General features: G+C 36.5%; 1 protein-coding gene across 1 annotated transcript in view; it reads left to right on the top strand.

Annotated features, from left to right (window-relative positions):
* The window catches only part of COL24A1 (collagen type XXIV alpha 1 chain), a 145,863-nt gene that overhangs the window by 36,244 nt on the left and 82,948 nt on the right, over window positions 1-26,671 (top strand). Inside the window, exons 8-19 of the mRNA XM_087960561.1 lie at window positions 2,325-2,378; window positions 3,974-4,018; window positions 4,853-4,906; window positions 5,728-5,772; window positions 8,642-8,695; window positions 9,534-9,578; window positions 11,175-11,228; window positions 11,317-11,361; window positions 19,120-19,173; window positions 20,615-20,668; window positions 21,496-21,549; window positions 23,969-24,022. Coding sequence (XP_087816687.1) covers window positions 2,325-2,378; window positions 3,974-4,018; window positions 4,853-4,906; window positions 5,728-5,772; window positions 8,642-8,695; window positions 9,534-9,578; window positions 11,175-11,228; window positions 11,317-11,361; window positions 19,120-19,173; window positions 20,615-20,668; window positions 21,496-21,549; window positions 23,969-24,022 — 612 coding nt within the window. The remainder of the gene's footprint in view (window positions 1-2,324; window positions 2,379-3,973; window positions 4,019-4,852; window positions 4,907-5,727; window positions 5,773-8,641; window positions 8,696-9,533; window positions 9,579-11,174; window positions 11,229-11,316; window positions 11,362-19,119; window positions 19,174-20,614; window positions 20,669-21,495; window positions 21,550-23,968; window positions 24,023-26,671) is intronic.

Raw genomic sequence — 26,671 nt, 5'->3', positions numbered from 1 at the left:
ACACCAATTAAAATCTCACATATCAGACAACTATTGCTAATCAAAATAAAAAGCAGTGATGTTGATGATGAGCCCCGAGCTTGGCGATTTGGTTGCAAATGTTTTGTCCCCATTCGAGGAGTGCACTTTGGATTGGGATTGTCTGAGGGAGAACTGGCCTTTAAATACCTTTCTGAATCATGGCCTGATTTCAGATTGTGTGATTGACTGGCTATAGTTGCTGAGCCATTGTCCTTGGTTTTAAGTATTGTCTGTGTGATAAAAATTAGTGTTGTGTTCCGATGTCTTCTGAAGATGTCATTGTCTGGTTTAGGGTTGATTTGATCAGCTGCAGGTGATGTAGTCCGATTTCTTGGGATCTGTCAAGTTCTAATTTTATAACAGCGTGGCTGTTCGTTGGTATTTAAATGCTGCCTTCGGGATCGTGGTTGATGTTCTTTCGTTCTAAATGAAACTTACAACTGTTGTAACCCAGGCAAAGTCAAGGAGAGTAAGGGAACTCCTGGAAGCCTTATTTTCCACCAATAAATTAATAGATTTATTTATTTGTTTGTTTGTTTATTTGTCAAGCGATTATAAGATAACAGGTATAAGTATAAACATAGTTATGAATACATGAAATGTATACATATAAGAAAAATAAAAAGAAACAAGAGGACAGGGACGGTAGGCACGTTGGTGCGCTTATGCATGCCCCCTACAGACCTCTTAGGAAAGGGGTGAGGTCAATAGTAGATAGTCTAAGGTTAAAGTTTTTGGGGTTTGGGGAAGAAACCACAGAGTCAGGTAGAATATTCCAGACATTGACCATTCTGTTGCTAAAGTCGTATTTCCTGCAATCAAGTTTGATGCGGTTTACCTTGAGTTTGTATCTATTGTGTGCTCTTGTATTGTTATGGTTGAAGCTGAAGTATTAATTGACAGGAAGGACATTACAATGTATGATTTTATATACTATACTTAGATTGGACCAAAGGTGGCGTAGTTCTAGGTTTTCTAGGTCTAGAATTTCAAGTCTGGTGGCATAAGGTATTCTGCAAGAGTAGAAGAGTGGAGAACTCTTCTTGTGAAATATTTCTGGACTTTCTCAACTGTGTTAATATCAGATACGTAATGCGGGTTCCAGATTGATGAGCTGTATTCAAGTATTCAATATTCAAGTATTGAATACAAGTATTCAAGTATTGAATTCAAGTAAGATACATTGACGTGACCCAATCTACCAACCACTTAGAACAAAAGAACAACATCAACCACAATCCCGAAGGCATCACACAGATGGTATTTAAAACCAAGAACTATTACTCAATAACAATAGCCAGCCAATCACACAACCTGAAATCAGACCAGGACTCAGAAAGGTATTTAAAGATCAGTACTTCCTCAGACAATCACAATCCAAAGTGCATTGAAGATGTCTCCTTGAATGGGGATGAAACGTTTGCAACCATATCACCAAGCTCGAAGCTCAAACAAACAACATATCAACTCGAGCTACTAATATTCAAAGACATTTCAAAAAGCAGTGAGCAGGAGAGATGAATCACTACTAATTGCTTAGATATTTATGACAATGATTCGGAAGAAGGCAATATCTCTCACAGTATTTTAAAAAAAATGACAGCATGTTCAACTGTTACAGATTTTTAGTTGATTTCAACCACAAAAACACACATTAATTCATTGCATTTAAAAACATTTGCAAATTGCTAAACTGTCCAATTGTTCTTTGAGAATAATAGAAAATAGAATTTATGTAAAATAATAAGTGATAAATAACAGACTACCTCTTGCTGTTAAAAAGGAAAGTAGAGAAATTATAACTATATCACTATTCACAAATCTGTCATTAACTCCAACACTTCAGAAACTTTTGAGTCACTAAAAACAGGCATTAACCCCAGCTTTTGAATTATTTCATTAGGATATTTGATGAGAGTTGGAGTTGATGGCATTCAGTTGTAGATAATCAACCTGTTGATACTTTCATTTCAATCTAAGCAGTCATACAGCCCTAGCATTAGTTTGTGCACTCTGCTTTATAAATCTCACTCTTTTGTCTAAAGAAAATGTACAATTTCTTATATTTTTTTCTATACTCTAAAAATTTCCTAAAAAGCCAGGTTTATCTATTTTTCAAGACCCTACAAAATGGCCCTGCTCTTTACCTCACTGCTTTTGAGTTACATTCTCCACCACTTACTTGAGTTATGATGCTGCATACAGAATATATTTTATGTAATCTTAAATGAAGAGTGGATTTGTAATGAATATTTCATACTTACATAGATGATTAAAGTGTATTTTTCTTCTTCTCAATTTAGGGAATTCTAGGAATGACTGGCAACCCTGGGGCTCTTGGTTACCCTGGCAGGCAGGTGCAGTAACTATACTTCAAGCCTAAATTACCAGAAAAGATAATTGAAAAAAATAAATTAAGATATCCTTATCTAATTTAATTTGTTGTATGCTATTTAATGTGTGTAGTTTGTTTCCAAAGTATACTTATTGCACATATCAAAAAGTGTAAGGTTCTTCTAGAATTAATCCTATAATAGAAATATTGACATTATATCTAATGATCAAACAAACAGGTTGAATTTTTAGAAGAAACATAAGTCAGAATTCTAGAGTCCTTGGTCTGAGGCATCCATTGCTTTAATTTGGCTTGTTCCATCCACAATAAATATACCATTGAGATCCTGAATCAGCACTGTTTTTAAAAACGTGTTCTCAAGTGCTATATTTTTCATAAAACAATGAACCATTCTCTCTAATAAACTATAGAAGTGTCATAAAACTTTTCATAAACAGAGACTTCAGTCCAGAATAGAAAAACTATGCAATATACATTTTTCTATTAACTAAACTATCCAAAACTATACAGTTGAAGGGAAACCATGCTCTTACTTATCAATAATTCATTCTAAAAAAACCTTCTAGTTTTAAAATGAAAACATTCCCAATAGTATAATTGAAAAAAAAAACTATCATGTTTTAATACATGTATATCAGAAATCAGTACGGATTTAACATAGGTAGCTATTTATAAAAAAGAATGTAAGAAATAAGAATTAGCACTGGTATAATTTTTGCTTTTTCAGTAATAATAGTGATGAATTAAAAAAAAAGTGCAATGAATAGAAGAAGAGAGACAAATGCATAGGAATTAACAGCTGTCTTTTAGGGTGGATTTCTTTGTTATGGTTCTGCAAAAACACAAACTTAAGAATACTTAGGGCCCATCAGAGCTATGTTTTCAAAGGTAAGAAAAAGGTCAGGAAATTAGCTTCCACTTGCATAAAAAAAATTCATATGATGCTTAAAGATGAACAGCTCCTTGGGTTGCATTAATCTCCTTACTGATCTTTATAGAGAGAAAAGGGAAAGTTTTTATAACAAAAATGGAAATATAATTGTCTGGATTCCTTATAAAATACAATTAATATGACATGGGCGATTGCAAAAAAAGTGTTCTCATCCAGATACTCAGATTAGTTTCAACTTTGTTTTTAGCTTCTGTAGCAATAGTTAAATAATAAACTATTATCATGGACATACAGAATTAAAACTTTACTGTTTCATAGTTGATTCCATAACTCAATAGCATTATGCTAGCCATTCTTAAGGAGCAAGAATTTAAAAGATTTGGGATGGGTATATTGGTATTATATTGATTGGGAAATATATGGAATCACATCCAAGCTTAAGTTTATTATTTTATTGAAGTAAGACTGCAATTCTCATGAATGTTTGACTATATCAAAAAAGGAAATAGTACCTATACCAAAGGAATTATGTATCTTTTACAAGCCCTTTGAGGGCCATATTGTATGTACTGAATATTGACTTTTACAGACATGATTTCAAAAAGCATGTTAACCAACATTGCAAATTAATACATTTAACACCTTTTAAATATATTGTTTTCTTGTTTGGAAAATAATGTAAAAGACATGTTTTCTTGTGCTAGGGCTTAGCAGGACCCGAAGGTAACCCAGGCCCTAAAGGTGTAAGAGTAAGTAAGCATTATATGCATGGCTTTGTTTGCTCAACCATAATTTAACATAGGACTAGAGGTATTTCATGCAAAGTTATTCTTTCTCTACTCACTGATTAATCCTTATTCATAAAATGAGTTTCATTAACATACGGCTTTTATTCTCATCGTCTTCAATCTGTTCATGCTAATCCTTCAGTTTTTGGATGTGTGCATATGTGAATAGAAACCTTTTTGTGCCTGTGGTTTTATATTAAATCCTGATATACTATTTTATATCAGAAGACTACATAAATAAGGGCATGCTTAGGTGACACTATTCAGGCTCTGCTTCTGAAGTCAAATAAAATCAGAAGGACAGGTAGTCCTGGACTTATAGATTACTTTAGATCAAATTCTGAAGTTATGACAACTTGTTCCATAGTCACATGACTGCATTTTATGTGCTCAGCAGTTGGTCCATATTTATAGCTGTTTGCAGCATCCCATAGTCACATCACCATGTTTTACAATGTTTTTACCCCAAAACCTGACATTTACTTCCATTTTTTTGGCAAAATGAGCTCAGTGTGAACAGTTGGTTTACTGTGGTGTTTACTTAACTATTGCAAAAAGGTCATAAAATTGGTTTGGTCATGTGGTGACCTGTTTTATGACCATCACAACTTACTACTGTGACAGATAAGCTCCATTAAGGTCATAAGTTTCCAAGCATTCTGGAAACAACCAGAATGGGACTGCAGAAATTATGAAGTTTATTTTTTAGTTGTGTTGGTAAGCTTAAAAGTTGAATATAATGTGTTGGGGAATAAGTTTCTCATGTTCTTGTTTTTCTTATTTATAATTCCAAAGGGTTTCATTGGACCTCCGGGAGTGGCTGGGAATCCTGGACCTGAGGGAGAAAGAGTAGGTTTTATAGAATATAGAATACATTGTTCCACCCACAATAAATATACCATTGAGATCCTGAATCAGCACTATTTTTTAGTTTTTTATTATAGGATTCATATTTTATGGAAATTTATATTTCAACCCTGTTGAATGATTGCATTGTGCATGGAAATAGTCTTAAAACTTGTCTAAAATGGGCAAATAGATTGTTATTTGATCTGACTGTAATAATTATATTATAATTTCATTGTGTTGCCACTCACGCTTGCTAGTCTGTTTCCAGACCAGTTCAGACTTCAATTCTTTTAAATTCTTTCAACAATTTAGGCCAGTTTATATGAAGAAACTTCTCTTCCCTGGAAGACCCCTCTGTCATAATCCTTATTGAAGTCTAAATCGAATTAAATAAATCATCATGGTCCATATAATTGTTTAATCTATTATAAATGGGATGACTCGTGATCTTATTTCTAAGGGTATCTTTGGTGTCCTCAGTTATTTTGCACAGTAGGACTAACTATTGACTAAGCAGCAATGTGGGTAAATCATAAGAATTAAGAATGAGCTTTAAAAATACCACCCTGAATATCATTTGTGGTCCAAAATGGGCAAAATGAAAAAGTGATCAACACTTATGAAAACAAATGTGAGTAAGCTGAGGCATCTTTGCTCAACCAAAACTACTACTCGTGAAAGAAATTCAATGTAACTCTCATTTGGTAAAAGTAATGATGAATAAGCACAAACAATATAACATGAAAGAACAATAATAGCAAGCTATATCTAAATAAACCTGTAACTTCTATTGAAAATTTAAATTTTGTTATTTTTTTCAGGGTATTCCAGGTTTACCTGGAAAAAGAGGTATAAAGGGGAGAATAGTAAGTGGCAAACATTTATTTCATTGTATGGTGTCATGTATTGATTGACAGCTCAGTTTATTCAGGTTAGACTTATTTCTAAATATAATGAAGTGCTTCCTTCAGATATATAATTATAGGATTACAGCATAAGATTTCCAAAATTCTGGATGACCATAGATGGCAGCAAAGCAACACGGAAAGCTGTAACTCTATGCTGCCAATTTATGAGTTGTTCAGGTTTTTGCAGCTAGGGATCTGGTCTCCTTATTGCACCTTAAATGTTCTTTGTATATTCTGCATTAAAGGGGTTAATTTTAATTTAATTTTAATAAAATTAATTTATTTACTATTTATATTTTTTTCCTTACATGAATTGTAAATCAATTCGTAAGAAAATAGAGCATAACTGGGGAAGATGGGCAGATCCATAGTGAATTCAGGAAATTCAGTGTGCTAAAACTCAGTGCTTTTAGATTATAAAAACTTCAGAAACAACATTGGTCAATAGTATGTGTCTTTTTCTTTGGGAGGCAGTTTCAGACAGACGCTACTTAATTGAAGAATTAGATACAGACTTAGTTCTCAGTTAAAGAATAGATGCCCTTTAAAGAGGGTCCAAAACTCTTATTTCAATTACAAATTTCCTGGTGATTACAGAAAATACATGTCCACATGCCCTATCATTTTTCTTTTAAAACTTTCTTATATTTGTACTGCTTACATTTTTGCAGATGTAAGCAGGTATGTAAGTTTCACAGGTATTAACCATAAAAATTCTTTTAAAAAGATAGATAACTTCTGGGAAGCAATTTGGAATATTTGTTTTAATAATGCCAATGAAGGGGGAAAAACTTCAATCGATTAGTTTTATTAATAAGAAATTATAATCCAAATTATAATCCAAATGCCAGAATGAATGTTATGCTAAGATATTTTATACTTCCAAATTTGTATTTTTCCATAAGTATGTACATTATATACCAACTAGCAAATTTTAGTATATGTTAAAGTTATAGCCACCTGGATTATATATGATACATAGATTTTGCAAACTTCATATTAGGCCAATGGGGTAAAGGCTTTTTTATAACTAAAATTAGTATGATAGAAAATGCTTACCTTTTGCTGTAATTACAAAAACAATGCATTGTTACTTCTAGTAAAATGTGAATAGGCTTCTTTCTTGGGTAGTAGTATTAAAGTTGGTGGCGTTTAACTTTCTTGAACAATTGCAAAATATACTAATAGTAATTTATGTGCGAGTGTGTAATATATGTGTGCGCTTGTAAAGTTACATAGTAAGCATTTGGACATGTGGAATTAATTGTGGCTGTTTGGGGAACTGAACATTGTTTTCTTAGCCTTTTTAAATGAGTTAAATTTGATAAAGTGTTGCCTTGATATATTAGTGTTAGCCAGCCAGAGAGACCACTAACCTTGAAGTACAACTGGTCAGCATTACTTGGTATTTTTGGTACTATTTTAACCCTTGCTCCAGTGGTGGAATTCTACCAGTTCGGCCCAGTTCTGCAGAACCGATAGCAGTGATGAACAATAGAGACCTGTTCTCTCCGCCGCTCTGCTGTTGTCTTTTCAGTGATTCAAAGGCTTTTAGCTAAGGAGCAGATTCAAGGAAAGGATGCCCTTTTATCTCTTTCCTCTTTCTACAGTAAAAGTGTCAGCTTGTTAGATTAATAAAAACTTGTATATAAAAGCTACTGGATTTCAAAGCATGATTGTGTAGTGTCCTCATACTTGAAAGTTACTCCTATTTCGTTATCTGTTGTAAACCTGTACTTTGGGTTTTCTGCTAGGATAGGCACATGCTTATACTGTATTCGCTTAACATTCTATAAGACTTCTATAACCCTGAGGTTCTTGCTCCTGGTTTGTTTGAGTGGCAGGAAACCTGTGAGTCACTGTAACCTACTAGCTTTAGAACTAAGTTGGATGAGTTCTCTCGGGTTTTCAGTGTTTCTTTAGATAGGTGAATTTTGGTGATCATGTGACCATGGGATGATGCAACTGTCATAAGTGTGAGCTAGTTGCCAAACACCTGGATCACGATTATGTGACTGTTTAGGTGCTAGGCTGTCCAAAATTTTGAGGACAAGTTGTTGTAGTGCCACGTGTTCGGTACCATCGTAACTTTGAATGATCGCTGAGTGAATGAATATTAACTGAGAACACTGTTACCTTCCCATCAAAGTGGTACCTATTTATCTACTCACATTTGCATGCTTTGGAACTGCTACTGATGGACAGGAGCTGGGGCAAGGAATAGAGCTCACCCTGTTGTATGGCCCTCGTATCTCGAACCTGGGCTTCCAGCTGACAAGCTCAACGTCTTCAATCACTGAGTTATCACACCCCTTCATCCATTAAGTTAAGTTGATGTAATGAATCAAGCACATTAAAAGTTTCATCCTGAAGCTGTTTTGAAATACATAAATGAATGGCTGGTTATATGGATCTTTGGTTATTCGGGTTTTCTCCCGCGTAAAATTGGAAGTATCTTGGGGATGTTTCGACGAAATCTCATTCGTCATCTTCAGGCTTGTGTCTTTAGTTTTGTGCTTCTCGGAGTAATTACTCCGAGGATTACTGCAAGAAGCACAAAACCGAAGACACACTCTCTCAACCAACAGCTGAACTTCAAATCGGTTGCGGTAAAAAGCATTTTATGTTGAATGATACAAATGATCTGTTAGTGTGTTGCATGACCATTCACATATGTCAGATTTTATGGGAAGCTGCTGAACCAAAAACACCCAGTACATTCTCCTGAAAAAATATTTGCATTTTCAAAGATGCCAGAGAATAAGAATATAATTATTACCAGATTATTTTTATTAGTATTACAATACTCTTTTGCTGTTTCAACCAGGGATTGCCAGGTGATTTTGGAAACAGAGGCCCTCCTGGTCCTGACGGAAGCCCTGTAAGAATGATATTCTTTATTTATTTATTAGATTTTTATCTGTCTTTATTACTTTAACTCAAGTGGCAAACGTACTTAACGCTTTAATTTTCCCCACAATAATCCTATGAGGTAGGTAGGTCTGAGAGAGAGAGAGAGACAGGGAGGGAGAGAGAGGGAGAGGGAGGGAGGGAGGGAGGGAGGGAGGGAGGGAGGGAGGGAGGGAGAGAGAGAGAGAGAGAGAGAGAGAGAGAGAGAGAGAGAGAGAGAAGGAGAAGTGAGAGAGCAGCTGGTCCAAAGTTATTCAGCCAGTTTTTCAGCTTCTAGGCCAGGATCTTAATTTGTACATCAAAACCTGTTGATGTCATGTGCTTAATAAAAAAGAACTTTAGGATACAAAATGTAACCCATTTTGTGACCTTTTTCTACCTTCAGAATTTCAGATATTAGTGGGGACATAAATGTAGTTTTTTTTTTCAGTTTATTTGTTTGTTTTGCATTTTTTTAAATTGCTGAAGGCTTGTAGAGGTATGAGGCCCCAATTTTACTTCCTAAATCTAGTCCCTAGCCTAGTGTGTGATCTGCCATGCAAAGCAAATGTTCCCTTTGAACTTAAGGAAACTGCATTTCTGACAAGACACAATACAAAAGGAAATAATGTACTTGTAGATAACAGGGTACAACTCTTTTGAAAATAAGATGCTGAATTTAGAAGTGTCTTGGTTTTTTTTTAAATATAGCATTGCTTCTATAATTTTCTTGTGTAGATTAAATGTGCAGTGGATTGTTTCTATGTTTATTTGAATCATATATGAAGACATATGTTTATTTTCAATGGCATAATTTAACTTTTTCAAAGGGAAATGTTGGTGGAGTTGGTCCTCCTGGATTTCCTGGACTTAGAGTGAGTATAAATTGTTGAGAAGCTCTTCCTAAGCTTAGATTAAATATTTCTACAATTTGGTATAGGTACATGTCATATTCAAATGATAGTTATTTACGCAACTCTTTAAAGATACTTTCTATAAGTTCATTATTATTATTACTAATATTAATACTAATAATAACAACAACAACATTCAATATCCATGTAGATAGTATGTTGTCTGATTACAATTCGTTTGAACAATACTCAGCATCATAATAGTGATGATTTTCTCTAGGTATAATCTTACACTACCAGTAGTTTTCCTTCATAATATTAATATATATTAATTATTAATACTCATTAGAATTAATAATAGCTTATAGTAATCAACCATAATGATAAAATTAATCTTTTTCTTGTAATTTTAAAAGTTCTAACTTTTGTTTCTCTTATTTAACCATCAATAGAACAAATCTCATATACTTTCTTACAGTTTCTATAATTTCATGCAGTTGTTTGACTATTTAGACTTTTTAAAAAAAATTCCTGTAAATAAGTGACTAATTTGAATTTTGGCCATTTTAGTTTACTATAATGCATACATAATATAAAGCTGGGTTTCTGGCCAGCTATTCTACTGATAAAGGGCTTCTGTCTGACTACAATTGTATAATTTTCAGCAAGACTTGTATAAATAAGAACCATACACCACAGGACTACATGGACAAATTTGTCAAACAATTTTTAAAAATTAATTACGTTTTTAATTCTGAGTACAAAAAAAATGACATACTTAGCAACTGTGCATGGCTTCCCATCAAGCTGGAAGAAGTGTCAACTGTCATTCAACATAACTATAAATTACTTGGATGAGGGTTAGAAAGTAAGGGTACTAATACTGTAGTTGGCACCAATATAAGGGTGAGTATCCCAAAGGTGCTTTTTGAACAGACAACTGGACTTTTGAACTGGACAGTGTTTCACTTCTCATCTAAGAAGCTTCTTCAGCTCTGACTAGATAGTGGGGAAAGGAAGAATTTCTGTTCCTTGCAGACAGCTGAGCTATTGAGGCCACTTGGAGGTTTGTCTGTGTTCTCGAGGTCACCTGAATCATTGGGAAGTTGAAGCTGTGCTTTCTGCAGAATGTTTTCTGCCCTGTGTCTTTTCACTGTTAAACATAGGTGCAGGCTATTGGGGATAAGCCTTGGTTGTCTGCATCTCAAACTGAAGCACAAACAGTTCCTATAGTCTGCAATTTTTCTGGAAATCCGCTCATATTCCCGCTCCATTCGAAGGGTGTTCATCCCAAAGTGCATAGCTAAATGTTGAGATTCTCAGTCATCCATGTCATGATTGTCCCAAAGGTGCTGTCAGGACTTCTTTGGTCTTTTTAGTTGTCAGGTGCTTTTTCAAGAGGCAGCATCGGTGTTTCCTTGCAGGTAATTAAATATACGCAAACAAACAACCGTGCTCAGAGACCACCAAGGACTCAACTTTGAATTACAGTTATTCTCTTCTAAATTAAATTTAGGATAATTCAGTATGGATTGGGGGGGGGAGCAAACCTGTGAGGTATGAGAGTATCCCCTCAAAGTAATGCAAAGAAACATAGGTTTATTCATTATATTTTAGGGTATTGTGGGAAAAGCTGGACCATCTGGACTTCCTGGGATTCCTGGACCTCTGGTACAGTATTGTAGAGCTATTACAAAGCCTGGTTGCTATTGTAAACAGTGCAAGAGCCTTAAATGCTATTTTTCTTTGTTTTCTATAGGGTCTTCCAGGGAGTATGGGGCAACCTGGATTGAAAGGTGATAAGGTGATCTAAATAATTTCATTATAAAATTTTTTAAAACTTTGAATCTTATCTATAAGAACTTTGTCTGACTTTTTAAATAACATCATCTGAATTTTATTTGCCAGAAGCTCCTCGTGTGATTTCTACTGATCACATCTAATATTTTAATGATTAAAATTGTCTTGTTTTATTAGCTGCTTTAGTTATCAGAGCCACTGAAGTAGACAGACACATACAGACACAAGCGCAGACAGAGACAGAGAGACAGACAGAGAGAGAGAGAGAAAGCCTAGTTGAAAATTACAGGCCAATCTCCTTATGCTGCGTCACCTGTAAAGTAATGGAATCAATTATTAACCAATCCATTATCCTCCACTTAGAGACAAACAACCTACTCTCCAATAAACAATTTGGTTTCAGAAAAAAACTATCCTGTAATCTGCAACTCTTACACTGCAAAAACATATGGACGACACAACTCGACCAGGGCAAAGCAATAGACGCAATCTACATAGACTTCTGTAAAGCCTTTGATTCAGTGGTACACGACAAACTACTCCTAAAAATAAAATCCTATGGTATCTCTGGACAACTGAATAACTGGATAGAAGCATTCCTGTCAAACAGACAACAAATGGTCAAAATCGGGAGCGTCCTATCAAATCCAGTACCTGTCAATAGTGGTGTCCCCCAAGGCAGTGTTCTAGGACCAACTCTCTTCATACTCTACATAAACGACCTCTGTGATCATATTAAGAGCAATTGCGTTCTCTTCGCTGATGATGTAAAGCTGTTCAATACCACAGACAATACTGCTACCCTACAAAAAGATCTTGACTATGTATCTGAATGGTCAAACAAATGGCAACTTCAAATCTCAACAAATAAATGCTCTGTCTTACATATTGGCAAAAAAAAATCAGAAAATAAAATACAAGCTGAATAGTCAAGATCTTGTTGATGACCCAAGCTCTGTAAAGGACCTTGGAATACTCACCTCTAATGATCTAAGTGCTAGAGCCCACTGCAACTACATAGCCAAAAAGGCATTAAGAGTTGTTAACCTAATCCTACGTAGCTTTTTCTCTGGTAATATCACACTGTGGTGGTCTGGCATTCGAAATGAGACACAGGGAAAATGTCTGAGCAAATGCCAGCCCTGAGTGAACTCAGGTAGCAGTATTTATTGAGAGAAAAAAAACAAGCAAAAGTACAGTATGCATATTCAGAAAACAATGACCTCAACAGGATATTACCTCAACAGCATGAGAACATACAGGTACGGAAAGTCCCATGGGAAAGTCTGGAAAGTCCCATGAGAAAGCACAACTGTGTACCTTGAACTTTTACCTATTTTCCTGTTCCTTCTAAACCTGCAGATCATAACAGGATGAGACACTCATTGCAAGGGTACTCCTACCCCCACCAAGAATGCCTGCATATCCCTAGATCTATGCTAATAGTTGTACAAAGGACTTACAGAAAATGATCAATAAAATATGTTACCACATTCCCTCCTTTTTTATTTATTCAAAGATGGGGGGTGTTTTAGTGGCATAGTACACAGTTCCCTCACGACCTGGTCCCGCACGCCGGAAGGCTGAGGTACACATTTGTAATAGATTAGGAATACATTGAATAAAACAACATAATAAGATACATATAGCAATAATAATAACCCCTTGCAATAAGGAGCAAAACCATGACCCATCAGGAAGCCAGGACCACAGACTGTCCCAGAATGATGCATTAAACCCATCGTCTCCAGATTGATGCTGAGCAATACGAGCTTCCATGTCCTGAACAGTCTTTGTAATGTTTGGCTCATAATTATGTATAAAAACACAGCAATGCGAATGAATTAAAGCACAAACTCCTCCTTTGGCAGCTAACATAATATCTAAAGCATATCGATTTTGCAAAGTAACTTTACGAATTTCAGACATTTCTGCATTAATCATCTTAAAGTTTCTGATAGTATCATTAAACATAGCTACAGTAAAATTATTTAAAATATGAATATCCCTATAGTTCATAGCAACTCCCAAAGGTGGGATAAGACCTCGGGAAATTTGTGTCCATAGGTTACCTCCCATAGTTAGACCTGAATCCAATTCCCGACGATTTCGGATCCGAGTATCTGAAGGAGGTGAATCCAGCTTATAGATAACAGGAACTACCATACCCACTGTACAAACCCCTGTCCAATTTTTTGGCCATTGCTGATAAGCCGTGTCTCCACACAGCAGCCATAGACCATCAGGAAGGGGAAAATAGACCACATTTCCCAGATTTGTATTGGCCGCATCCTGACTTTCCCACTTCCACATCAACCACATCCAATTACAAAGAACATATGCCCCGTGTGTAATTCCCTTCATTTTAGTAGTTGTTCTATTGACACAGCAGTCATTGGTGATGGACAGAGCCTTAGACAACGAACTGGACGTTCTTGAATTATTGACACAGCCTGGAACAGAAATGTTCCTTGCCTCTTCCCCTTTAGTAATAGCAGCACACTCCATACAGCCTCCTTCCATAAGCACTACCGTATTACAAAGGGTACTATTACCTAAATCAATAGAGTTTGCAACTGGAGGGCGATAGTAACAAACCGAAGCTGTCGTGGTAAAGGTCACCTTAGCCATGTACAAAGTCTGATTTTTCTTTGTCGGATCAGGATTCCAATAAGTAAAATTGTTATATGTGCCCAGATTCTGACTTTTAGACTCATCCAAAGGAATAGCATGCAACAATACACCACCCTCCCCAGTTCCTGGCATATGCATGCAAAGCCAACAACTAGTAACATTTAAACCCTTGGCCGCAATCCGGATATCTTTGATATAGGAATTTTCTTTCCATAAATTATCACCAAGGTCTCTAGTTTTTGAGATAATAACATCTCTTTGCCTCCGTATCGAAGTTCGTGGAGGCATAAGACGAATGGAAAGAGAGTCTGTATAAGGTAACTTAGGCAACTCCAATTGACACTGATATTGTCCATAGTCTGAAACAGAAACATTAAACAGGATCAGAGTTGTTGCACAGGCTGAAGATATAATATCCTTATCAGGTCCCGAGTAAAGAATGTCTTGATCCTTATGCCAGGACCAATATGCTGGAAAAATCAAAGGATACCGCTGTTTGCAGATTAATTTAGTCCGGTTCCCCAATGGAACCTGCTGCATACAAGTTGGTAACCTCAGATAAGCAGTCATCTTTTCCCAGTTTTCACAGCGCCGCGTCCGAGCTATCGGCATCAAGAGAATCAGGAACCACAGGTACGCCATCCTGCTCCTCCGAAACTTCCTTCACAGATGCCTGCGAATGATCAGGTCGAACGCACCGACCAGGAACCCAACGAATTTGACCAAGATGTTCAACTGCTGCATAACCACGTCCCCACGTTATCAGCTCAGCAGGAACCCATGCCGGATCCGGAAGGAACCGCACCAACACCCGAGGTCTCACCGCATCTGTAGAAGGAGAAGAAAAATGCCTGCTGGCCGCACTCGCAGGGGGGTTACCAGACAAATTTAAAAAATTTAAAGTATATAAAGCTAGATTTAATTGATCTTGAATCGCCGGAAGCCCCAGGAGCTTCCCTCCTTTTTTATTTAATTTGGTCATCCATGTAATGATAAACCTTCCAATCCGGGAATTTACTCCGGAAAGGTTGCAAAGCCCAATCCACAAACATTTGACACATGGTAGGACTGTTTAACATTCCCTGCGGAAGGACAGTCCATGCGTATCGCTTAGCGGGCTGCCCCTGATTTATACTCAAAATAGTAAAAGCAAACAAATCTACATCTTCAGGGTGCAAAGGAATGGAGAAGAAAGCATCTTGCAAATCTAACACTCTTATATTCCATCCATCAGGTATTAAATTAGGATTAGGCGTCCCACACTGTAGTGGACCCATTGGCTTTAATATTGCATTTATGCCTCTCAAATCATGTAAAAATCTGTATTTCCCAGATTTCTTCTTGATAACAAAAACTGGAGAATTATAAGGACTAGTGGTAGGCACTATATGTCCCTTTTCTAATTGTTGTTGAACCAATTCATGTAAATGAACTAATTTCTCACTAGTCAAAGGCCATTGGTCTATCCACACTGGCTCCTGTTGGAGTAGTTGTAATTTTAATAACTCCACAGTTGGGTGTTCAGTCATCATGAATGACAACCTTTGTATCAAACTGTTGCATCAAATCTCTGCCCCACAAGTTAACGTGAAGGCGCAGAACAATTGGTTGGAAATGTGCAATAGCACCTCCCTGCTCTGTTTTGACAGAAAGAATCCTCCTACTAACCCGCAAGCGTCCTGAAGTCCTCCGACTCCTCGAACGGACGGTGTAGGATCCGTCGGCCACTCCCTAGGCCACTCACTTTCGCTAATCACCGAGACATCTGCTCCAGTGTCCAGCATCCCAATGAACTTTCTACCTTCAACCAAAAGAGTTAATTTTGGTTTCTGATCAGCCTTGACATTTTGCATGATGGAAAACACACTAGACTCATTAAACATATCTGTAGATCCAAATCCACCCTGACGAATTCTATCTGACTCTCCCAAAGACATGGATGGCAAAACTATAAGCTGTGCAAAACAATCCCCTTTTTTCAAAGATTGAGGAACAGGTGAATGAACCTGAATTTTGATCTGACCCTCATAATCTGAATCAATAACCCCAGGAACCACAAACAATTGACGCCTATGAGCCGATGATCTAGGAAGAAGAAGACCCACAGAAGCCGGAGGCAACGGTCCATAGAAATCCGTTGACCCTAAACAAACCACATGCGGATACCCCAATTTCAAATCCTCGGCTAATGGAAGATCAATTCCTGCTGAACCTTTAGTAGCTGGCAACCTTATCTTATCCCTACCTCTCTCTGGTGGCTCCAACCCTTCGGACATTACTTCACTCTTTAGAGTAGGGAGAATGCCCTGATCCCTGCTTCCTAGTTTTTTCCTTCAGAATGAAATCTGCACTGATTTGCCCAATGGTATCCTTTCTTACATTTCGGGCACACTGATTTAGGACGAACACCCTGTCCCATTGATCTCTTATTCTGCTGACTTTGACCCCCTCCAGGAGCCCGACATTGCGCTTTAAAATGTCCAGGCTTCCCACAATTGAAACAATTTCCCTTTTGAGCATTTCCTGCTTGTAAAGCCAGAGCTAAAGTATCCATGTTAAAAGACTGACTCCCAACCTTCCTACATGCATTAATCAAATCCGCGATTTTCTCGCTCTCCACTTGCTACAAGTGGATTTAAGATCTTTCTGCAATCTGTGTTAGCATGTTCTACTGCTAACTTCAAAAGCAACTCTTTCTGGGCGAATTGATTATCAATTTGTCTTTCAATAGCCAATTTCAGTCTGCTAATGAAATTTTCATAGGGTTCATTGTTCCCTTGTTTGATGTTAGTAAAGGTCTTCTCACCACCTTCGCCGTCAGGGAGAGCCCCTACGGCTTGAAAAATTAATTGTGGGAGAAGAACGAACCCCTCCTCAGGCATACCATCTCTCTGTTGTTCCACTGTTGTATAATTACCAGCTCCGTAAAGCTGATCTGGGGTAATACTTGCTGTTCCCCTCTGAACTGCCAGCTGTCTCCATTTCTGATCTAACACCAAATATTGAGCTGGAGTTAAAATCATATTCAACAGAGCTTTCCAGTCAGCCGGAATCATTTTATTTCCATAACCGACTGCTTCTAACAATGCCTGAGTATATGGCGATCTAACACCATATTCCTTTGCTGCTTGCTTAACTTCCTTCAAAACCCTGAGAGGTAAAGGCTTCCACTGCCGCTGCGGATTCAACGCAGCGTCCATGACAATTTCTACTGGATTAAGTTGAACTTCTACTCCAAACTCCACCAAATCATCTCCTGATAATTCCCCTCTATTTTTTGCTTCTTGAATAGCTGCAGTAACTGCATCCACCTGAACCCTTAAAGGTAAACTCTTATCCTCTGACAAAGTATTTCTAGCGCCTGACAGTCCCCCAGATTTATCTGGAGGTGCCGTCGGCGGCAACAAACGTACCGCATGGTAAGGCGGCAAACCTTCTTCGGGGGGTACTAGGAGCAGTTGTTCATAAGTAGCTAACGCATCCATAATCACCCTCCAGGTTAACAAAATTGAAGAAGGGGCACGAAGCTCCTCGTGCAAAAATTTCCCTATCTTTTTCCAGGACTCTACTTTAATACTACCTCCCTCCGGATATGACTTAATATTTTTCCAAACATACTGTAGTAAGTCCTCAATTTCTTTCTTTCCTACAGCACAACCCCTACTACCAACTCCAAACCCAAAACTATTCCCAATGATCCCTCTCAATTCCCTGATGTGCTCTTTCTGAGCCTTTGAGAGATCTCCCCCCATACTCACGAAAAGAATCTATCTTCGTCCAGCGAAGAAGATGAGAGCCCAGTCGACGTCCGCGACGATGAGTATAGGATGCGGGAAACGTATAGCCTTCCAAGCTATCACGTCGGGGTCACCACTTTGTGGTGGTCTGGCATTCGAAATGAGACACAGGGAAAATGTCTGAGCAAATGCCAGCCCTGAGTGAACTCAGGTAGCAGTATTTATTGAGAGAAAAACAACAAGCAAAAGTACAGTATGCATATTCAGAAAACAATGACCTCAACAGGATATTACCTCAACAGCATGAGAACATACAGGTACGGAAAGTCCCATGGGAAAGTCTGGAAAGTCCCATGAGAAAGCACAACTGTGTACCTTGAACTTTTACCTATTTTCCTGTTCCTTCTAAACCTGCAGATCATAACAGGATGAGACACTCATTGCAAGGGTACTCCTACCCCCACCAAGAATGCCTGCATATCCCTAGATCTATGCTAATAGTTGTACAAAGGACTTACAGAAAATGATCAATAAAATATGTTACCACACACACTACTAAGCAGAGCATACAAAACATTTGCTAGACCAATACTCGAATACAGTTCATCAGTCTGGAACCCTCATTACGTATCTGATATTAGCACAATTGAGAAAGTCCAGAAATATTTCACAAGAAGAGTTCTCCACTCTTCTACTCGTTGTAGAATACCTTATGCCACCAGACTTGAAATTCTAGAACTAGAAAACCTTAAATTACGCCGTCTTCGGTCTGACTTAAGCATGGTATATAAAATCATACATTGCAATGTCCTACCTGTCAATGAATACTTCAGCTTCAACCATAACAACACAAGAGCACACAATAGATACAAACTCAAAGTAAACCGCACCAAACTTGATTGCAGGAAATAAGACTTCAGCAATAGAGTGGTCAATGTCTGGAATACTCTACCCGACTCTGTAGTCTCTTCCCCAAACCCCAAAAACTTTAACCTTAGACTGTCTACTATTGACCTCACCCCTTTCCTAAGAGGTCTGTAGGGGGCGTGCATAAGCGCACCAACGTGCCTACCGTCCCTGTCCTATTGTTTCTCTTATTCTTTTATTTTTCTTATATGTACCCATTTCATGTATTCACAACTATGTATACACTTATACTTATTATCTTGTAAACAATTGGCAAATCAAATCAATCAATAAATAAATAAATAAAAGAGAAAGAGAGAATGAAAATGCAGGACAATATATTAATCTCTAAAATAATAGCAAACATGTTATTTCTGTGTTCATTAAACATTATAAAATGTGTTACTTATAACTCTCTTATATTTGGAATGTACTGTAAAATAATACATTGATAAAATTATATCCTATAATGAATGCCTTTGTAGGGTGAACAAGGCATTACAGGAGAGCAAGGAGAAGTGGGGTATCCAGGAGACAAGGTAAATTCAAAAGAGCTTTATTATATAAAGTTTATATAGACTTTACAATATGTACTCTGCAGTGTCCATTGTTTCAGTCTCATCAAGTTATTGATTCATGAGTGCTATAATAATCTATATTGTGTCTGTAACCTACAATTGGGTGCAATTAGAAAGTATAGGACAACAATTATTGAAACAAGGTCAAATGGGCTAACTTATAGAATGCTTGAAATTTAGGAGAGTTTTAGCCACTTCAATGCCACCAGTGTCTTCTAACTTTCTTTCCCAGAAACCTGAAGATTGTATGGCGCAAGGGAAGAAAGGAGGGTCACAATTCGATTTATTCTTTCCATCTCCCTCTGGCCCCAGCAATCAGATGGTGGCAAGGGCTGAGTGAGTGGCGATTGGCTGCTTTGGAATCAAGGCTGATATTGGCAACTGCTTCATGTTAGTGGTTAGCAAAGGAAGGACTAGACAATGACTTAAATTCATGTTGAAGCACATTGACACTCACAGGTACATTTCTGAAACAGATCGTCCATATTATCACAAAAATTCTTGACCCACAGAGGTTTTAAAGATGATAAGTATCAAGAAGAAGAACATGAAAGTTCTTGGATCGTTCACTTTTAACATTCTGATTACTGTTATGTAATTAATTAATGACTACATCACCCAGAGGTTCAGTCTTTTTGGCCTGGTGGGCACATTTGGAATTTTTGTTGGCATTCTTGCAAATACGCTGCTGAATGAAGAAAATGCCCATTCACAAGTAGCTGCTATGAGGACACAGCCAGTTACAAATACCAATTTATTAGAAGTAAATCTCTCTTGCATAACACGTCCTATCATATGCTTACCTTGCTTCTTTTCTGATGAAATGGGCATATTTAGAAATAGTACACTATGGTATAATCTAAAAACTCTAGTACCTTGTCCTAGGTACTCCTGCAGCATGCATGGTAGGAAAAGACAAACAGGGTTAGATTAATATGATGCAAAAAATTTTCTAAGAATGACGTAATGAGAGAGAGAGAAATCATGCACTCCAATCCAGCTTGTAATGTAATACTGCTATTTTTTACTCCGACCTACAGGATATATGTTCCGTTAACAGAATAGAGTTAGGTAAGAGCAGAAGGGAAGCTAAAGTATTTTTCTTTGATTTAAAATGTTTGCATTAAAATAGCTTGGTCCATACCAACGGATCCCCAAAAAAGGAAATTCCAATATCTTATTTTATATAGGTTTCACTTGTATTTGTAACAGTAAGTATCTATGAAAAAAACAAAGTAATCATTATATTTTCCTGAACTGTGACTTTCAAATGAAAGGACAGAATAAAAATATTCTTTAGAAAGAATGATAGCATCACCTTCCTTCTGTTTTTAATGGCAGAGTGCAATTATTCATGTTATTTTAATTTTAGCAACTCCTGACTCTTTTCTTTTCTCAAAAGGGTGCTGTTGGTTTGCCAGGGCTTCCAGGAAATAGAGGAAAACCAGGTCCCTCGGTATGTTTTAATAGCTTTGGGAAGATCATAAATCATGATCCCACGACTCCAAGACCGCTTCAATTGTTGTAAATGAAAACCGGTTGCCAAGCTCTTGAATTTTGATCACATGACTGCATGGGTTGCAGTAGTTGTAACTGAGGACAGATCATAAGTTACTTTTTCTGAGGCCATAATAACTTTGAATTATCATTGAATGAACATTCGTAAATCAAGGACTGACTGTATTTTACTTCTGAACTAAACTTTATGTATTACTGGAATAAGATACATTTCTATTTTATAAGAGTAATCACTTATAATATTTAAACATAGATTAATATTTTTTTCATAGCAGAGCCACTTAACAAAATAGGCAACCTTAATATTTCATGATTTGGCTTTTGGTAAAGAGTAGTATGAAAATCTATTTTTATAAATCAATTTTAATCAAATTTATTAATCATGTGCCTTCCAGTTGCTGTCAACTCTTATTGCCCATATAATCAGACTTTCTCTGGAATGTTTTAGTCAAGCAATATGAAGTAATTTATTGGTTTCGAATTCATCTGTATATGTATAATCTTAAATTTAATAATGACATGCATTTACTTTTTTATAGTATAATGTACTATAATATTATTAAAAAGGTATTATCACTACTACTGATACTCTTTGTAATTTTTTTCTACTAATCCAGCAGTAATTTCCAAAAGGCAAAGAATTTTCTTATTAAAATCAACAAGATTCAAATGCTGGATATAAAAAAAAATGCACATTATTATACAATTTCATTTTCTGTACCTCTTAAGAAAAACTTGGATGCATAATACAGGTTCTAATTTTAGGGCAAAATGGGAGATCCAGGACCTCAGGGACCATCAGGCCCACCTGGACCAGAGGTAATCGACCAGTTACAATCTTTCAAATTTGCACACAGGCAGTCCTTACTTAATGACGAAATTGGGACTTTCAGGTGTTTTGGTAATAACTTTACAATTTTAATTCTGCCTTCTCTATTAACTCTGCTTGTTGTAAGCAAAAAAACACAAATCGTGGGCATGTGATTGCAAGATGCTGCAATGTTTTTAAACGTGCCCCAGTTGCATGGGATACAAATGGTGATCATGTGGCCATGTAACATTGAAAATGTGACTATTGGTCGCAAAGCTTTTTTTTGTCATAACTTTGAATGTTCATTAAATGAGACAATCAGTAAGTGAGGACTATCCTATATTAATATCCTTAATTGGTTAATAAAATATTAGTAATAAAGAATAAAAAAACAGACCTAAGTCTGCATTGAAAATTTCTTGGGAACTTTGTTTTGAATTCCAGGATGGAATACAATAATTTTAAATATCAGAAATCAGTAATTCTCATTGATTTCACTTTCTGAATAAATTATTGTTCAGTATCTGCCACCTGGAAATGTGGATATATTTACTGAAATTGTACACGGCTAATGTACAGTACACCTTTATTGTTATAGTATTGCTAAAATGCATCCAAAAATGTAGTTCTAAATATAAGATCTAGATTTATTTCATGAACAGTAGATACAACTAAGTTGCTTATATGTAGCAAAAAATATCATGGTTTAGAAAGACAAAACTGATTTAATGTATCTGAATGGGGTTGGAGGGTTTATGTTTCTCATACAGCAGGCTGATATGTAATGTTATGGATAACTTTTGGAAGTGTTTTAAAGATAATATTGATGGATTGTCGTTTGAAGGAAGAAAATTAAATATCCCCAGATTGTCTTAGAGCCTATTTAAAAATGTTTTTGAAGCTAAAAATATTTTTAAGTCATTGTATTTGTAATTCAGATGAGTTTTGTGAAACCAGCTTTATGTTTCTTATTATTAGGAATGTTTTATTGTTAAGCTCTGGTAATAGTAATTGTCCCAAAACTGTTTGTGGGAGCTACTCCCTCGTCAGACAGAATACATCATAGCTTTAAGTCATTTTTCTCTTTTAGTGTGGAGGCCCTTCTATTGCACTATACAAACTTCTTGTTTCCTTGGGAAGCTTTTCTTTCCAGAATGCTTTTGGAGTAACAAAAAACAAAACAAAAAAGTTTAGTTATTATTTTCAACATGAACTTCATTTGATCTGTAAATCATTTTGATTTGTAATTAAGTGCAGGATCCCCTCAGGACAATAAACTGTATGGAAGTCTTCTGCCATATGCTTTGCATACAAAAGAACTCTAGAATTATGTAGGGAAGTGATGTTTGATATGAATAAAATTTAGGAGTAATGAAGTGCAGGTCTCTCAACATGAGTCATTAGCTAAGTTGTATTATTTAGTTCCAAAAAGGTTTCCTTTACAACTATGTTGTATTTTATACTGACATATTTGGAAAGTTCTGATGAAGTGTTGCAAGCTTTGTAATTATTCTGTTGCAATAATATGTGTTAGGTATTTTTATATACCATAGAAATAGCATATATTATGAGGTTACTGATTGTAATGAATATTTATAAAGATGCTGTGATTTTCATATACCTATATCACATACATTTTAATTCATTAGAATACTTTGTTGTTTCCAAAGTAGGATTTTATTTCTACATGGTTGCCAGGCTGAAATTCCAGTAATCACAAATACCATGGGAATAATGGACATTTTATGAAATAAGACATATTCCCTTAAAAAACAAAAGACACACCTGGTGATTATAGATTACTTACAGCCCCAGATGTCTCATTTTACAATTCAACTTTGGTATTTGTAAAAAATTAAACCTTTTATTTATGTACTAGTAGCAGCAAAATCTCCTGGGTAGAGTTTAATGTAATTAGGGCATTTGTTAATACTGAAGTGCTTTATAAATTTTATTTATTTTATTTTTTCAAGTGATTATTAGATAACAGGTATAAGTATAAACATGGTTATGAATACATGAAATGGATACGAATAAGAAAAAAAGAAACAATAGGACAGGGATGGTGGGCACGTCGGTGCGCTTATAGAGAGATGTCATAATCAGGGATTTAAGTGCAATATTTGATGTAGCCAGTTATCAGTTAGAAGAAGTTACTAAAAAAGGACCTTGGCTATGTAATCCCAAGAAATCTATAATGTCAGTGGCCCATATGGTATTGTCACTCAGACAAGCTGCAGGTCAGCATCTGGAGCATTTCAATATTGATCAGATCCTTTTCTACAGTAAAACAGATGGGTTTTTCCCCCCACTATATGCATTGTAACTAAACAAAAGGGAAAGAATAGAAAACGAAGGTCTCCTTTTTCCTTTAAGTTCTTGAATAAAATGGTAATTGCAATTCCTTGTTTGTTTATTTGGTCCTAGGGTTTTCCAGGAGATATTGGTGTACCAGGTCCAAATGGTCCAGAAGGCCCAAAGGTAAGAATATGTGAAAATATTACAATTTCTTTGTAATTAAATACAGCAAGTAAAATTGTAGAAGCCATGTTTTACTGATTTTGAAATCTTTTGGGTGCTTGCTTCAAAGAAGTTTGAGAAACCAACTTTAAAGAAGTTGCAACATTGCTAATCTTTATGTAATATGGGAAAAGGCAGCAGATGGATCTTGTTAGATCACTATTATCTAGATCACTTCCAAATGTGTTGGAGTCCAACCCCCCCCCCCCCAATCAAGTTGCTGTGCTACTCAGCTATGAAGCTATGATATGAGTTATATCCCAGTACATTCTAGAACAGAGGTCTGCAACCTTAAACACTCAAAGAGCCATTTGGACCTGTTTCCCACAGAAAAGAAAAAACTGGGAGCCACAAAACCTGTGTGGGTGTGGCCAACTCAACGTCACTCCCACCCAGTCACATGATATGCCCCCCACCATGCCTACTCAGGTTTTGTGGCTCCCAGTGTTTTCTGTGGGAAATGGGTCTCTCTCTTTCCTTCCCTCCCTCCCTCCTGCTTATTTCTGTTTTTTGTGTTTTACCTTCTCAGGCCAGGAAAGGAGTGACTGGGAGGGGAGGGCGAAGGGCGGGGCCAGCCAGTGGTGGGATCACCGAACAGGGAGCCACAGCAGAGGGCCCAAAAAGCCGCATTTTATTTATTTATTTATTTATTTGATTTGCCAATTGTTTACAAGATAATAAGTATAAGTGTATACATAGTTGTGAATACATGAAATGGGTACATATAAGAAAAATAAAAGAATAAGAGAAACAATAGGACAGGGACGGTAGGCACGATGGTGCGCTTATGCACGCCCCCTACAGACCTCTTAGGAAAGGGGTGAGGTCAATAGTAGACAGTCTAAGGTTAAAGTTTTTGGGGTTTGGGGAAGAGACTACAGAGTCGGGTAGAGTATTCCAGACATTGACCACTCTATTGCTGAAGTCGTATTTCCTGCAATCAAGTTTGGTGCGGTTTACTTTGAGTTTGTATCTATTGTGTGCTCTTGTGTTGTTATGGTTGAAGCTGAAGTATTCATTGACAGGTAGGACATTGCATGCGGATCCAGAGCCACGGGATGCTGACACCTGTTCTAGAGAGTGCTAAGTTTGAAAAGCCTGTATTAAAATATCGTTGGGAGGAAAAGATGGCTTATAATGTTCAATAAAACTTGTTGCTATTTCTTTTTTGCTTCTTTTTGCTATTTTTTCTACAAACTCATTGCACAGATACATGAGGAGAATGTATCTTATGAATTATAGACCCTTCAATACTATTCTAGCTATACATTTAATAGACAATTTGCTATTGCCTCTGGATGTAACACATATTTTTCCTAACAAATATTCAATATCCTTTCCCAAATTGTGCTATGCTGGTTGATTGTTAATCAAAGATCATAGTCAGAACACTGATTATTTAGCTGGAAGCTGAAATTTTTATTTGATGTAAGGATGAGTCTTTTCTATGTAATATTTTAATAGAGGATATGTTCTTTAATTAGAGAAAATTGGTGGCTTACATTTGAGATGAACATTACATAAATGGAAAAGCTTTTACCGAGTCCATAATCAAATGATCCCAGGCCTATGTGAAACTGGAATTGTTCAGCTTTAACACTCTCAGATGTCACGTACTGACTGAAGTTTTCTAGAGTTTCTTTTTTTCTTGGAAGACTGTCTTGCTAAACTCTTCTTTTCCTCATTCTTCTCCCTGAAATTTATATATAAATATACTCTAGCTGCCAGGAAAGGATGACAAAGCCTTTTATATTAATACTAATGTAAAATATTGACTCTTGGCAATGACACAATTTCATAATGACATTTTCTTTCCATCACTGTCGTCCCAATTCACCTTGTAAAGAACATTCAGGAAACTGTTTAGCTCTTTTATGATCAATCCTCTAATGTACTCTAATTTATTCAATTGTTAAAAGATTATTTGGGCTGTATCTGCTTTCCCCAGTTGTCCTTTCAGTTAATATATCTTGATTTCTGTATCACAAGAGCAAAATCATAATGAGACAGCTTACAGTTTGTGTAATAAACTTTGTAGTATTAGGGTTGAATATCTTAATAGTTAGATTACCATAATTCATTCAAAACATGTCGTTAGCACCATTGTGTTTGGGAGCAAACTCTTATCAGTGTTGGACATCTGGGAATGTGGGTACTCATAGATATGCTCCAGATTGGAAGTGAAATGTGGGTCCACAGATGGCTTGCTCTACTGATGTTCTCTACATCAGGAAACCAGTTTGGTGCAGTGATTAAAGGTATCATTTTAGAAACCAGAAAACATCTAAAAGGGTGAAGAGGGGCTCTGGTCACGGTCACAGGTTTGCGCATCATATTGGTGTTCTGGGAAATTGGTACAAGATTTCCTCTCTCCTGCTTGTAGCAAGAGCCAAGGGAGGAGTGGATTGAGCAAAACATTGTACAAATAATGTAGTTGGTACTGTATACTCAAATCTATTATGTAATTGCATTCTGAATTACTTGGTTATGCTACATCTATCAAATTGATGGATACCTATTAGCACCATTTGATTTCTCTGACTGACTGAAGTGAAGGATTAGCATTAGCATTTAGACTTATATACCAGTTCACAGTGCTTTACAGCCCTC

The sequence above is a fragment of the Notechis scutatus genome, chromosome 3 (genome assembly GCF_049901735.1).
Source record: "Notechis scutatus isolate UNSWTSFEM ecotype Mainland chromosome 3, rNotScu1.2, whole genome shotgun sequence".
In the NCBI taxonomy this organism is placed as follows: Eukaryota; Metazoa; Chordata; class Lepidosauria; order Squamata; family Elapidae; genus Notechis; species Notechis scutatus.
This window is presented reverse-complemented; position numbering and strand designations above follow the sequence as displayed.